The sequence below is a fragment of the Colossoma macropomum genome, unplaced genomic scaffold (genome assembly GCF_904425465.1).
Source record: "Colossoma macropomum unplaced genomic scaffold, Colossoma_macropomum, whole genome shotgun sequence".
NCBI lineage: Eukaryota > Metazoa > Chordata > Actinopteri > Characiformes > Serrasalmidae > Colossoma > Colossoma macropomum.
This window is the reverse complement of record NW_023494787.1, coordinates 20,906,698-20,923,209: the sequence shown is the minus strand read 5'-3', so window position 1 is coordinate 20,923,209 and position 16,512 is coordinate 20,906,698. Positions and strand designations below refer to the sequence as shown.

General features: G+C 40.2%; 1 protein-coding gene across 10 annotated transcripts in view; it reads right to left on the bottom strand.

Moving 5' to 3' along the window:
* Positions 1–16,512, bottom strand: part of macf1a (microtubule actin crosslinking factor 1a) — a 177,855-nt gene that overhangs the window by 102,253 nt on the left and 59,090 nt on the right. For 5 of the 10 annotated variants that reach the window (XM_036566393.1, XM_036566398.1, XM_036566400.1 and 2 more), the window contains 4 exons: positions 10,137–10,198; positions 3,966–4,055; positions 1,442–1,519; positions 1,101–1,193 (listed from right to left, as the gene is read on the bottom strand). In XM_036566393.1, coding sequence (XP_036422286.1) covers positions 1,101–1,193; positions 1,442–1,519; positions 3,966–4,055; positions 10,137–10,198 — 323 coding nt within the window. Of the gene's footprint in view, positions 1–1,100; positions 1,194–1,441; positions 1,520–3,131; positions 3,228–3,965; positions 4,056–10,136; positions 10,199–16,046; positions 16,434–16,512 lie in introns of those variants that run through there. The other 5 variants (XM_036566392.1, XM_036566399.1, XM_036566395.1 and 2 more) reach the window with 2 other exon arrangements.

Here is a 16,512-nt window from a genome sequence, read left to right as displayed (position 1 = left end):
GCACAGGATGGTTAGCCTCCTGTGGCTGTGCGAGATGCCTCCAGGCTTCAAGTGGGAAAAGGAGGACTGGTACTTGTTCCAAATAAGCTCAAACACAGTTTAAAGTCTGATGACATGATTGCATCTTATAACTTAAACTAAAGGTGTCAACATATTGTGTCTTATGTTGGGTTTTGGCTTTAAACTGATGACTAGTGTGAAATGTAGGTAAAGCTGCAATCTTAATGCATATCACACAGTGGCTCAGAACTGATAGGAAGATTACAGACAAAAAGCCACAAGTTCTACTTTACAACAGCCACGGTTTTCCTTCACACACACATCACCCCAGATGACTATCACATTGTTGCCCAATCCCTCAGAAAATCTCAGAGCAACACCTCTGACCAGCATTTTCATTCTTACACACACTTCTTGTTCCACTTGGCAATCATGCCCTAAGGTTTTCCTCACACACCCACCAAGTCCCCTCATCCCCTCCACACTTTCTGCTGAATCATGCTGATTGAAGTGCCTGCAGAGTCATCCAAAGCAGAATCTCCTTGGCAACCAGCTCCCTATGTCACCTTGTGACGTCAGCCCTCTTTTAATCTCAACAGTGCCCTCTACTGGACAGTGCTCTACTAGACAGTCCTAGAACAAGGAGAGTTGATAACCATTACATGATATGCACACGATCTAACATCTTGTCAAAAAAAAAACAAAAAAACAAAAAAAACAAAGCAGTATTCAGAACTAACAAATCAAATCATTTCACACACAGACAAACCATTTTTCTGATCTGTGTTTGACGACTTTACATGATAAATTATTATTATTCCATGGTCCCCTTGTGAATAGCAGAACCTGCATGGTACTCTTGGCACTTGAGCCACACCCCCTCTTTGTCCTTCTAACTTCCTTTTCTCACTCACGTTTATACCCCTGTAGCTCTGACTGAAAAAACAGAACATCAGTAGTTGATAAACAGCAGCAATTAGCCATAATCAGTCACCTCTGATAATGTCAAAGAGTGACTATGCAAAATAGCTGCCTTTCACAGCAAGAGTCAGCAAGCAGTCAGCAGTTCTGGCTCTAGAGTAGGGAAAGATTGAACCTACCTGGAAATGGAGTATGATGGTCCAGATCAGGCCTAGAGTTAGCTTTGGGTTTCCATCTGTGATGTCATCATTTCGAATATTGACTAATTTGACCTACAAAGAAAGGCAAAATAGTTCTTTTACACGTGAAGTGAATCAAGTTTTTATAAATATGTTTTGCTTTTTTAATACTGTGTCTCAATGAGGTTGAAGTTCCATTTTTGGTCTAACATAAAACTAGCTTTGTCTTCTTCCTTGCCATATCAAAGAACAGGAACTGGGAGAGAGGAAAGGATGCAGAGACACGTAAATCTGAAGGAAGTCAGGAAATCAGTTTGTGTTTGTGTGCCTTTGTCCCACACCTGTCTCTGTTTGAGGAAGTCCAAGGCAATCTGCACATTTTGGAGTCGATGGAATCGCATGCGACCCTTTTCTCTGGGCTGGAAGAGAGAGAGAAAGAGAGAGAAAAAAAATGAGTGCATTAATTGTTCATAGCTTACAGTAAATCAGTGGGAGAGAACAGAGGGGTGTCATTTGCAAGCCAAAAGCAGTGAAAGCGAACACAGCAAAATAAGTAGAAAAACTGAGAGCACGACAAGTAAGCAGTCATTAAAACAGCTTGGCTCAGAGTGGTAGGAATAGTTAGAGTGCCATGAAACTGTCAAAATTTCTTTCACAAGAAAAGCTGCATTCATCATCATTCCACGCACAAGCACACAGTGACAATCCACAACTGCCCAAGACACATAACTGTCTCTTTGCACACTTAAATTTAAACAGTTTTCCCTGTACCCTAAGTGTTATCGATCATCCAAGACAGGTTCAATGTCTGAAGTTCGCTTGTTCAGGTTCTCACTAGAGCAATGAGGCTAATGTAGCTAAAAATTAATGTCAGCTTACAACTTGTCCCAAACTCCAACAAGATGTTAAGCAACCTTAAACAGACTTGCTTGTGTGGCATCTGACACATCATCTGACATACTGTAATTTATTAAAAGTGAACAAAAATTATGAAATTCAAGCTTTCAAATAGCTACTACTACTGTTTGTAAGCTATGCATCATACATTTGTATAGATACCAGAACATCATAAAGTGTCAGAAAAACAACCAAATGACATTACCTACTTAATATGAGATTAAGGCATGCAGTTTGCAAAATGCTACTTGGTGGGGTATAAACTTTCATTTCTTGTTAGCTACATTAGCATTGTAGCTCCAGTACAAAACTTAAGAAGCAAGCCTCAGGCATGAAACATATCTTATCTGTTTTACTACTTTGGGGTGAAGACAAAATTTTGTAAAATTGTACTCTTTCTGTGTCCAGGCAGCCAAACGAATGCACTCAGCCACACACACACACACACAAAGAAGTGCTAAGGGCTGAGCGCAGGCACTGGTTATTCAGGCTGCTGCGCAGCAGGAGCGGCTCTAGGAAGGTTGAACTGAACACAGTATTGGCTCCATGCAGGGGACAGGAGCAGGCAACACCTCACCAGCACTCTATTGCTCTAACCAGCTTGCCTCAGAGCCTGCAGACAGCGGAGCTGGTAAATCTGTCCTTTTTGACTCTAGAGGTCTTATAACAATAGTTCAGCAAAAAATATATTTACACAATTTCCCAATTACTCCCAAATGTTGTCACCTAGTCAAGACATGTCTGATGTCCGAAGACTGTTACTCAGTCACGAGTCCCTTAGAACTTTACACTAGCAATTAGCATTGTACAAATTGCAGTAGGCTGTTAAGTAATATCACATAAGCCTGCTTATGTGCGCATGTGACGTAGAAGGGCACTTTAAATGTGCCTATTCATAAGAAATACTTGTAATGTAAAACATTTATTGCCAAAATGACTGATAATACTTGTAAAAGTAAAAAATGTGTATGGGAGGAAAAACAGTCCAATTAAATGTGAATTTGCTATATGTGACTATGTAACGCAGATATGCAACCTTCTGACCTTCTGATGTGTTAAGTGCACACCACTCACATGCAGCCACAAGAATTGAGTGTGTGTGCATGCTGGGAATTTGAGGGTTGTCACACATACTCCCTGAGCTCCATCTTCCTCTTCCTCCCCACCCAGCAAGATGAGTGGAGGGGCACGAGACACACACTTTTTCCGTAGAGTAGAACCGCCCTTGTGCTGATCACGACAGAGAGAGAAACAAAAAGAAAGATGGAGAGAGAAAGAGAGAGAAAGGATAGCGGATGAAGATTGAAAAAACAGTGAAAGAATGTAAGAGAGCAGTCTGAAAGAGCGTAATGCAGAAAACCACGCAACACAGGAAAAGGTAATAGGCATTATGCAATGCAATATGCAAAATGAGGAAAAGAGTGCATTGAGAGGAAGAGAGAGGAGAAAAAAGAAATGGAGTGAGTGAGAACAAAAGCGGAGGAGAATGAAAGTGCATAAGAGAGAGAACAGGAGAGAAAAAAAGATAAGATGGAGATAGAGCTGCTGAATCTGAGTCAGCAGTCATTCTATTAATCCACCTATCCATCAAAATGCTCCAGTGCATTGTGGTCTCTAGGAGTCAGGGTGATAGGCATGGCAAACAGAAAGTAAATGCAGAGATGCTGACATCATCAGACACTTTGGTCACTCTGTGTGACCATGCATGGCTATGCACAGTCAGCCAGCAAGCCATTTCTGCTCCCTTAAATGGGTTCTGCTTTCACTGAGAAGAAGACATGGTAGGAAGTCACAGGTAACCAGCTCCAAAAAGCTCAAGCACTGGTGTCCAGCTGACCATGATCTCATGCTCACCGTTCAGTACCAGGAAGAAGTGCATGATCATGGAAACATAGTGGACCTGCGTGCTTTGTGGCTTTAGGATACTGTGTAGCAGAACAGGATGAATGTGTGTGTGTATATCCTTACCAGCGTGACTCCAGACAGCACCTCCAGCAAGGATATGAGATTGTGACCATCTCTTAGATCCTCGTACAGGTCTGTGATGTGCTTCCGCACCTACAGAGAGAAAGAGAGAGAGAGAGAGAGAGAGAGAAATTATGCAACGGTGTGAGTGACCAGTCTTTGAATAAAGAAAGACAAGACTGCTGCATAACTGCAGTATATTTGGTTTTGAGACATCAGCCCTTATTCATCGAAGTTGTGTAGAAATGAGTGCAAGCAGGAGTGCCTGGAATGACGTATCATCTATGCTGCGCCTGAATGCACTCAAACTCAGTGGCATAAAACCCAAACTGTGCCACAGTCTATTCAGTTTGCCCAATCAGAAAAAGCTACATGCTGCTCTGTCACATTCAAGTGCAACAGAACTGCTAATTCTGCCATGATTGCATATTTAATCCTCAAGTGTTTGATTATTTATACCTACAAATAAACTGAAGGAATAATAAGCTAATAAAACTTTAAGTCTGCAAATATCAATTGACATATACAAAGTTCTTGCTGATAACGGCAAACCGAGTTACGTGCCATTTTATTACAAGGATTCCTGTGTGCACAACTGTTACTATAAATCATAAGTATTTTTGTTATCACTTATGGTATTGATAATGATTTTGACTATTTTTCTGCAATTCTAGAATTTTTCAGACTGATAAACTGTTACACTCAAATTTACACACGCTAACCAGGCATGAGTTTGATCACACTGATTTGTCATAGAGCATAAACTGATGAACACCAAAACTTCAATGAAGTTTGTGAATGCTCATTCTGCGATGATATCTGACCATATGCAACTATGACGAATTATACCAATGTGTACACAACCAAAACATCTGCTTCTGTCCATAGTGCAGGCCTGTCTGGAGACAAATGACCTAAAATCCACTGCAGTTGTGGTATTTCACCAACAGCAGTAACCCAAAACAGTGTATCCCAACCCTGACCCTGGAGTACCCACCCTCGTCCCTTATGTTTTCCCACTCCAACACATGTTAAACAAATCTTTTCATTGAGTTGAAGAGAGTGTAAGTGTGTGAGAGTGTGTATGAACACAAAACACTAAAATGTGCAGGACAGGGGTACTTCAGAACCAGTATCCACTAACAAAGTAAATAGGACACCAGTATGAAGAGCAAAGTAAATTAGTGTACTATCTCTATCCAGCAGGGGGAACCAGAGTCATTCAGATATAAAGCCACAATAGACAAAGGCAGACTGCTGACAGGCCTTCAGTGTGGAGCGCTGGAGTGGGCTGACACAGGATTAGGAGTTCAGAGTCTGTGTGTGTTTGTGTGTGTCTATACTAGAGTGAGCCAATGAGCTGACACAGGATCCAGCAGGTCCAGCACAGCTGCCTCCTGCGGACAGCCCTACTGAGCCATAGACTGGCACCATCTGGACAGGATGTCCAAGCATTCTCAGGCTATTCAGTGTGTTCGAGTCCTGCCCTTTACCCAGGCATCTTCACCCTACTCCTCCTCATCCTCCACCCCTCTGCGGATTAATCTTAAATATGGAAGGGCCCAGGTAAGAGCCAACAGGAAAAGATTTGGGTGATAGAATTCTGAGTTTTTTTTCCCCACTGACCTAAGGGACATAATATCATTGAAAATGGCATAATGTTGCATACTGTACCATCTGCCCTTCTGTCCTAGTCAAAATACTCCAATGCAGCATCAAACTTTGAGTGTAATAATAAAAGAGAAGGAAGAACCTAGGCTGCAGAGCAAAAACAGACATCATTGGCATGGAGGAATAAACTTGTTCACTAATGAGTGACAGGCCAGCCCCCTGCTTTGACAAATCCACCTTAGGTCAACTCTTACATGACACCTGCATGAGAATTAAATAAGGTGGGGTAGAGACAGTATGTCTGATCACATGGAAGAACTGACATTTATTGAAGGGACTGCTTATTTATTGTATGGTGTCTATTGTTTCCTGAATGATGAGCTTCTTGTCAATCAGTGACCCCGAACTTTACCCAATGTTTTAAATAGCTGCAAAAAATCTGATATTTGTAATGTGTATGCAAGTTTTGAAATTAGTAGTTCAATAATGCTCTACACTAACACTTAAAAGGCCCATTTTATGGAACAGTGTAGTTTTTGGCATTTTTCCAATTATCTCCTCAATTTCGTCATGTCCAATTCCTCCCTCTAGCTAGGTCTCCCCCAGTCCCACAGTCTAACCAATGCTGAGTGGGTGAAGGGGTGACGACTAGCACAAGTGAATTAATCTGAATAGCGACATCCCAAGACCACTAAGACTTAAAGTGTGTCAGTTAATTATGTTACTCCCTGCCGTTCCTTCACTAAATCATGCAGTCTCAACTGTGCAGCCTCAGACCTATCAACTACATCAATTAGGTTCAGCCTGATGTGTGGCACAGAGAGGTCAGTGTTAACACTATACGTGCACTGAACAAAACACACACAGATAAACTTAAACACACACACACACACACCCCTTCAGTCAGCACAGCTTCACTTATGAGTCATCACATGCACACCTATCCACCTGCTTCAGAGAGCTATTTCAACATACTGCATAAATATATGACCTCACCTGTTCTATACTTAACCTGACAGTCAGGTGGAGCTACTGCTTGCTTTTACAGGCACAGCTGATGATTTGACTAGGGATGCACTGATATGGGAATTGCAGGCAAATGCATATGACCATATGTAGCACGTTGGCACGTAAACTTTTATAAAATGTAAAAATATGTCTAGATCCAACTGTATTAGTACTGTAACCTTTATTTCTATAGGGTTATAAATGCAGTAAAATGAATAAAATGAAGACATTTTAGCATCATTTAAATGTTCTGCTCCTCCTCAATTCAATAAAAATGTCATTAAATAATGGTTGGAAATATCAAATCTAACCATTTCTGATGCTGATTCTTAAGCCAATACATGCCAGTACTGATATTATTCTGATATCCCTGGTATCCCTAGATCTGACATAACTGTAAAATGTCTGTCATAAGTGTACCTTTTCAAAATGTTTTAATAAATGAGCTTTTATGTAGGTTTGCAAAAATTTAACATAAAAAGGCAACCTAGAGTTATTCTGAGGAAAACAATAATCTCTCTCTCTCTCTCACACACAAAGACACACACACACACAGTTGACAATATTTCTGACCTAGTAATACATTGTAATGCCAAACCCCACACATTTTATCCCCTTGTTGTGATGTCAGCACTCAAACCTGTCAGGTATTAAAACCATGCTGCAGATTTTTAATATAATTTTTAACAATGGCCTAGAAAAAGAGCATCAATTCTCAAATCATTATTTAGGCGAGAAGGGTCTGACTGCAGAAAGTTGAGCGTTACGAGCGCCCAATTCATATTTCAACCAAGTGGCCGGTTGAACGTCTATGATGAAAACAGTGACTGTTTGTGCTGGTTGTATGTGATGCCATGCATATTAGCATTCAGGAAGAGATATTGTTGCTAATATACCCTTTGGTAACCGGTTAAACCAAAAGCCAAAACATTACAAAACCATCCGAAACCAAAATAAACACTTAATGGTTTCTATGTTTTTTTAGCAGGAATACATTCAAAAAAAGTTTGTTTTAGCCTAAAGCTTTATATTATGCTCAGTTTAAGCCTGTTTGAGGTAAATGTTTATTCCTGCACATGTAAGTGTCCACATAAAGCCCCCATATTAAGGGTAAGTTAATTGAGCTATATGTCTACATAACCCTTTATCTTACCCAGGCTACATAATCTGTAATTTGTGTAATATTTACCCTGTGAATTTCTATATGCGTTCAAAGTTTGTTTTTGCCTAAAGCTTTAAAATATAACATTAGCCTAATGCAAATTTATCACAAATTTATTGGAAACCCACATAAAATGAATAAAATGTTGATTAGCCTAACACTCGCTAAAAAAAACAAAAAACAAAACAAGTGTCGGCACATGGACTGAATGCCGCTGGCTTGAACCTGCTGGAGTGAAACTGCTGGCGTGAAACTGTGGCTCTGCAGCTCTGCAGACAGATAATATTGATTTAGGCAAACACTTCTCTTCATACTAAGGAAGACACTATGGTGAACATGAAACTGAGTGGAAGACGTAAATTTTTAAAAGAAGGCAAGGTATTCTCCAACGTTTGACAGGAAGCATATATACTGTGGCTAAAATATTATTACTTATTACCTTCATGCTTCAAAGCAGTTTTATGTCAACAAAACCTTTGCCATTTCTTGGTCTTACTTAACTGGAAAAATTCAAAAGATGGCAATGCCTTCCCAAACATATGATGAGAAGTGAAACTATGAAAATACCAACTTATTACATAATAGCCAAAAAAGGAAAAATGGTAATGCTAGATTTCTGTACATAGCTAAAGGACACCTATTTATACACTGTACTGGGTGAAAAATGTTTAGCTGTTTAGTCTGTGGTCAGCCTTTATCAAGTCATCTTTGCTGCATCACTATATAGCACCACATGTGGGCAGCAGGTACCAGTAGTGAATGCTACCTACCAACAGAGACTATGAGCCTGATCCCAGTTGGGTAGTACAAGCACCTGGAGGGTTCATTAGATACTTAATAGCTAATGCACATACCATAACAAATTACACTCTACTATAAATGACTGGGACAAATGTGACAGGAAAAACTGGAATGCTCTCTCATATACATTGTTCTACTACATACATTACTACTATCCAAACTCATTGGCAGAGCTTCTAGAGCAGAGGTCACTAATAGGTGGACCGCGGTCCGAATCCGGACCCAGACGCTGTCCTATGTGGACCTGGACCTATAACCGATAAACTATGGAGAATTATTTAATTTCTACAGGGTGGTCCTATTTTAATCGGCATAACTTTTCTAGCCTTTACGATACCGCTTTAGCGGCCCAGGAAACTCACAGACCAATCTCATGCGTTGAAAATATCACACGTGATGCTACTCAGCCAATCACATCTATGCATTACGATGAGCACAGAGACTCGAGTGAGTGATGCACACACAGGGGAGGGACGAGGTGAGAGACAGCAGTCGGAGAAGAAAGTGAGTCAGAGGGGAGTTATTTCACATTGCCTGCTCTTCAAAGAGAAAAGTGACAATAAATGTTGTTGAAATATTACTGAATTGTACTTTATTTGATTTGACATTCAGTTGTTGACTATAAGATGTTTATATAACTACTACTTCAGTATACAGTACATGGCACTGAATCCTGATGCAAGTTAGACATTATGATGTTCCAGACCTGTTCTCTAACTGGACCTTACTGAATTTTAATCAAATACCCCTGTTCTAGAGATACTTTCTTAAAACCTCTATCTTATTATGTCTTTCAAACCAGGAGAAGTTTTTTTCTCTACTCTCTACTTTGTCATTTTCCTCTAGTGTCAGTGCATATCACTGAGTAATGTTGTTCGCCTCCCCGATTACAGCCAGTAGGTCACACAACCCTTCAGTAAAAATAGTTCACAATGTCCAGCGTTTGTCTAACGTTACACCAGCACTGTGTCAACGGTTCCCGCTGCTTGCAGTCTGACCCACATTACAGTAATACAGCCAGAGTTATGAGGTCACAGGCTCCATTACCCTGTCCACTGATTGGTTTCTCGCCCTGCCCTTAGAATACCCAGCATTCCTCACTTCCACGCCTCTCTGTGCTCAGTGAGGCTGAGCAGGCAGACGTTGGCTTATAGAACTTTTGCATGCCAGCAGTGGCAAGACCCTTGAGAAAAAAACGCAGAGGTGATGCATATGCAGCATATACAGTGCATGGTAAAACTGCTTACTGATATCTTTTGTTTCACTAATCGCACAGCACAATCAAAACTGTTTTACTGCACTGTAAAATCATTTAGATAACAGAAACCATTTGATGCCTTACATCAGGTGATTTAAATATTCTAATATCAGTCCAAGATTACATTCTTGCAGGATTGGCCTGTTGTTGTCACATGCCTTTTTAGCCTGGTCACTTTAGCAGAACAGTCCACTTCTGTGAAATACCTTTGAGCCTTGAACTGTACCTGTGTGCACACATGTGCCTGCATATTTCACAAAACCAGATCAATGGCTATCAGCTCCTATCTATACACAGCTGAAACACAAAAATAACCCAGCAGTTTGTACTATACCTTGATGAGGTGCTTGTTGACCCATTTGGTGAAGGTTTTCTTCTGTACCCTGTCTCGCTCGTCTGCAAAGGAGGACCGGGAAAAAGGGAGGGAGGCAGAGGAAAAAAAGGAGAAAGAGAGAGAGGGTTAATGTTGGTACAGCAGGAGAACTGCAGCATCATTATTTTAGCTTGTATTATTTAGAGGCTCCTCCCCAACCTCATGTTTTCTGCAGACTGAGTTCTAAAAATAAACAGAGACACACAACCAAACAGATTTTCCAGTCCTTTTGAAAATTTTGATGCTACAACACAAAAGCAATTAGCACCCATTTACAAAACAAGCTTTCTTTGCTGCAGAACAATATTAGCTACGTTAAGATGTGCCTGAACTAAAAGTGGAAACTAGGTTGGAAGTCAAAAATAGCTTAGTTTGATAAGGGAGTCACAATGATTCTGATTCATACAAGCCACATATCCCATCACTTTCAACAGTTCTATCTGGGAGGATTATAATCATATCCAGCTATGATACACACTCATTTGAACATCCCTACTGTCAACCATGTTCTGGAATGTACAAATCTATCTTGGGTTTTCTAATGCTCTGTATAAACAGCGAGACAGCAGCATGACTAATAACAGAATGCTTTTATTGCTAGGACTACATTCCTTCATACAATACAGACTGGAATCACTGCAGTCTGAATAAAAGCAACAGCTTAATAAACAATCACATTTATGCATTAAAAAAGTGAGTAATCTATTTTCCATATAAAATTATGGACAAAATGTAGGCTTCAAGATGGCTGATACAACCATTTTAGGTATGTAATGTACTTTTGTCTATTGTGCAAATACGATTGTCCACCAATTTAACACAAATTTAAAATGGCTCAAGTTAGAATGAGAAGCGCTTCAAACCTTAGATGGAAAACATTGCAGTATAGATCATGTTCTGAGGTTTAATAAGTGATATTGACAGAATGCAACCGTAATGCCACAACAAAAACTGGACAAAGTATGCTCTCACAAGTACTTATGATAGAGGTGGCACAATATCACTTTTTCTTTTCTAGTAATGATACTTATCGGGCCTGATTGGCCTGAAGGGGTGTTACAGCATAGTTTTTTTTACATTTTGGCCCATACCTCCCACTCGCGAAGCTTACAGGCATAATTTTGCCTGTAATACAGGCTGATTTCGTTGCTCATATTAAACCAAAACTCATCCAGCGCTCGACCCCCCACTCCCACCCAAAATATGAGATATGACAAAACTAAATTTTGTGAATTTGTCCTAGGTTTTCATTCCATCCTCATGAAACTGGTATTCAATTATCTGCAAGAGCCTGAACATCAATAATTCTATTTAAAAAACTGACATTTGTAAACACCATGGCCGTTACAAATCAATGAGTCTTTAAACCAAAAACTGAACATTTTTTTTAAACACCAAATAGTAAACAATCTCTCTGGATTAGAGCATTGCTGACAAAAACAGCTGTAACTCATGGAGGCTTTGTCTGTTCCAATGAAACTTTATAGGCCTGTGGGTCAAAAGAGTCTGAGGTAGCCGGTCAATTTTGGCATGTGTGTCAAGAGGGGGCACTATAAAAGCTAAGTAGCTGTTGCTCGCCATCATTACCTCCAATTAGGCGAGATTTGCATGCTGTGTCTTGGGCTAACTTACAAGCGGGATGATGACATAACAATTAGAAATGGCCATCATTAGCCAAAAAGCCTTCAGAAGGCATTTGACAGGCTAACATTGACTAATCATCATGATACTTGAATGGTGTGCCTGTGTAAGGACTCCCGATAACCCTGTGAAGTTTCAAAGGCCACTTGGGGGCACTACTCAAATTTTCAACAATCTAATCAAGTATACCTTAATTGAGGACATGAAAATGGATTAAAATGATGCAATTTAATGAGCATAATAACTTTCCAATTACAAGTGTTTTCATAAAACGCATTGTAAAATTTAAACTAGTTCTATGAAATTACATTCAGACGAGGCACGCAAAATTTATGTTGGAAATTGGCATGTCTGTCTGGTATTGTGACTTATTTGTTGCACCTTAGAAAACCAATGGCAACTAGTTAATCTGTACTAAACTTAATCTATAACCGTAATAGATGAAGGACTGTCTGACATACTGTTTATCTTTTGTCTGCAAAAAGGCCTCAGTTGGACGTACTAGACTTCACTGAACTGATTGGTACTTGGACCCTGTACATCGCTCCTTGTAGCTATATTTTATCTTTAAAAATACAATGCTTTACAATTAAGATGAGTACCTAAAAGTAGGCTATCATGCTCAAACTACTCCAACATGCCCTACTATCCCACAATACACAAGTAATAACATGACATGACACAATGAGAGGGGGCACTATTTCAGGTTAGGTTTATTACGGGACTGGATCAGATTTAATCGTTTCCTTCTGAAATCTGACTCTGCATTTCCTGCTGATATCTGCCCAATACTGAAACTCACTAATACTGACATGCAATCTCTAACAGATACCATCAATGACAAGCTTAGAAAAGCAAACCATTGCGTACGGTGACAAAATGTATCAAGACAAATTCCTCTAATGTATCAGAATTACAACCCCATTTCCAAACAAAGTTGGGATGCTATGCAGAATGTAAATAAAAATAGAATGTAATGATATGCAAATCATGTAAAGCAAAATACTACAAAGACAACATATTAAATGTTGAAACTGAGAAATTTTGTTTTTTGCCTATTTTGAATTTGTTGCCAACAACACATTCCAAAAAAGCTGGGACAAGGGGCATGTTTACCACAGTGTTACATCACCTCTTCTTTTCACAACACCCTGTAAGCATTTGGAACTGAGAAGACCAATTGCTGTAGTTTTCAAAGTGAAATATTTTCCCATTCTGGTTTGATATAGGATTTCAGCTGCTCAACAGTTTGGGGTCACCTGTTGTATTTTTCATTTCATAATAGACCAAATGTTATGAGTGGGTGACAGGTCTGGACTGCAGGCAGTCAGTTTAGCACCCGGACTCTTTTAATACGGAGCAATGCTGTTGTAATACACGCAGAATATGGTTTGGCATTGTCTTGCTGAAATAAGCAAGGCCTTCTCCTTCGTCTGGATGGCAGAATATGTTGTCAAAACATGTATATATCATTTAGCATTAATGGTGCCTTCACAGATGTGCACATCACCCATGCCATGTGCATTAATGCACATCTATACCATCATGAATACTGGCATTTAAACTGTGCACTGATAACAAGCTGAATGGTCTTCAGCCCGGAGGGCACAGTGTCCATGATTTCCAAAAAAAAAAAAATTAAAATGCTGATTTGTCAGAACACAGGACACCTTTCCACTTCCCCTCAGTCCATTTTAAATGAGCTCGGGCCCAGAGAAGCTGGCGGCATTTCTGGATCCTATTTATGCAGAGTTTCTTCTTTTCGTTTTAAAGTTTTAATTAGCATTTGTGGATGCAGTGACGAAATGTGCTCTCAGACAGCAGTTTTCAAAAGTGTCCTTGAGCCCATGCAGTGATATCCACCAGAAAATCATGCCTGGTTTTAATGCATTGCTGCCTGAGGGCCCAAAGATCACGGCCAGCAAATACTCGTTTTTGGTTTTGTCCCTTGCGTACAGAGATTTCTCCAGACTCTCCAAAACTTATGTTATTACGTACCACAGATGATGAAAAGCAAAAGTTCTTTGCTACTTTATTTTGAGAAATGTCATACTTCAATACTTCAATACATCAAATTGTTGCACTATTTGCTCGTGCAGTCTTTCACAGAGTGGTGAACTCCTTCCCATCTTTACTTCTCAAAGACTCAGCCTCTCTGGAATGCTCTTTTTATACCAAATCATGTTACTGACCTGTTGCCAATTAACCACCAGTTTCTTTTTTGCAAACTTATTGCCCCCGTGCCAACTTTTTCTGGATGAGTTATTGGCATCAAATTCAAAATGGGCATATATTTTTTAAAAAACAAGAAAATTTCTCAGTTTCAACATTTGATATGTTCTCTTTATACTACTTTCAGTGAAACATGAGGTTTAAATGATTTGCACATCACTGCATTTTGTTTTTTACATTTTGCACAGCATCCCAACTTTTTTGGAAATGGGGCTGTACTCTGCCAGATGCAGGCATAGCTGACTGTATAAGAATCTGGTCCGAGCACTGCGTTAACACACCGAAGCAGTGAGGCACGCAGGCCCAGAATAGGGCGCTGATCCCATAGTAACTTTCATCCATTCCTCAACCCCCCCCCCACCAATGTCTTTCTTTCTCTCCCATTCTCTTCTCCCCATCCTACTTCAACCTCCTCTGTTGTGGTTGCTATGTCAACAGTGAGATATAGAGAGGCCATGTGGTGCAGAGTCTTGTTGGCCCACTTCCTTTAAAAAGATATGCACAGACACATTACATCCTAATCACAAACTTGTGATAAACACACACACTCCACACAACATGTCTGACTTGTACACTTGTTTCTCCTTCACTGCTTTGTTCAACAGCCATCACATTCACTTAATCAGAGGAAGGATTAGGACTGGCAGCAAACATGCAGTCAGTCTCTCCTTTGCAAAACAGGATTTTGGACCCAAGAAATTCAGGTTAGGCACCTTAATAAGGTCTTTCTCCAGGGTAAGTTGCATAGACACAAAGAAACTAGGGAGCGTACACACACGCGCACACACACACACACACACACACACACACAGAGCACAGAATTTCAACACAGTCTGTTGCAACAGCTTTTCACCCTAGGACATGCTTGACTAGTTTGTCACCTTTGTCATTATAATGATTGCAGTTCATATTATTGCTATTATTATTATTATTATTACTATTATTATGCAGCACTATTTCATCTATTCTATTGAATTATTTTGCTTTTTAATAAAAACATTTTTGCTACAGGTTAATGAAAAAAAAAACATCACTGAAACTATGAATTTTTCCACAGCAAGCTGAATTAAACGTCTAAACTTGAAATCCTGTCCCTGTTTGAAAAGCAAGAGTGGTCATTTAAATTACTGTCTTAAATTTGAAAACAAGCTTGGGTAAACTCTAGCAAAGTGAAAAAGAGGCAATCAAGGTTTTTAATCCACTTGAAACCTTACACATTACCATCTTGTGAAAGTCTCGCAACCTATGCCAAATCGCAATCTTCAGTGAGTTCGGTGTGCAGAGCTGGCAACTGTGTGCTACCAGTGACAAGCTAGTACTAGTAGCTAGGGTTGAGAAAAAAAAAAAAATGTGTTTCTCTGTGGAAGTGCACATGTACGGTTCTTAAAAGTAGTCAATGGCTTTTCCATTTTTGAAAATTGAAATTAGAAAATTTATCGAACATTTGTTGCAGCCATATCAAATCCATGCCAGTATTTTCATTCATACATAAAGACCCTGTAGGAAGTTCAGGTATGTCTGCGAAGGTTTTTAGACATTCAAATTATCTAGCGCTATTAAGTCAAGGTGACTTATTCTTGAAGGCGGTTCATCAGCTCATAATTTCTGATTCCTCCTTTCCAAGCCACCTTGACTTACATTTACTAAACAGCTTCCAGTATGGCACCCTCCGCATTATAAGAAAGTAAACACAAGGGAAGAATAACATGTCACGCACAGCCAGCCACCAAACACATACTGATACAAACACAGGCCTTGGCAAGTGTGACCCAAAAGAACTGGAGTGACAGCCACAGAGAGGCACACATTCCTCTATTCACACACTACGTCATTGTGCTGTGTTACACACCCCCTTCACCCAATAACAACGTTGCACAGAAATTTAATGCAATAATGTTTACCCAGACTCCACTGTGCCACTGGGCAAACAACCGTGATTAGCACAAGCATAGCACAAACAGCGCATATACAAATGACACAAAGCACACAGAAACTGACCTGTGCAGCACATGAGCGTCTGCAGGTGAGCATTAAGCCTCTGCTCGTTATAGTAGTCCGGCCACATTCTCTTGTTTTACTTGTCTTTTATATCCAGAATGAGTTACCTCTGCCTTTGCATTCTGTGCTGTACCATGTTCTGTACAGCTGGCCTGATTAATCCGAACACCCAGCGGGATAAAGGTCCAGAGAGGAATCAGAGCGCAAGCTAAATCCACAGCCCTGAAGGAAAGCCGGTAAGCCTGAAGCTCGCTTGCTGTCCGTCTGCTGCGTTCGCGGCCATGTCAAAGCTGGGCTCGCAGTAGCTCTCTACTGCACACGTGCATGTGTGTCAGAGTCAAAGAGAGCTCCTCCCCCTCCGCTAAAAAGGGCTAAAGTTCCCCTCTGCACTCGGAGCACTCTCAGTTCATCCAGCTCCCTCAGCACACGCAGCTGTAGACAGAGGTAGAAGCTCTCTCTCGCTCTC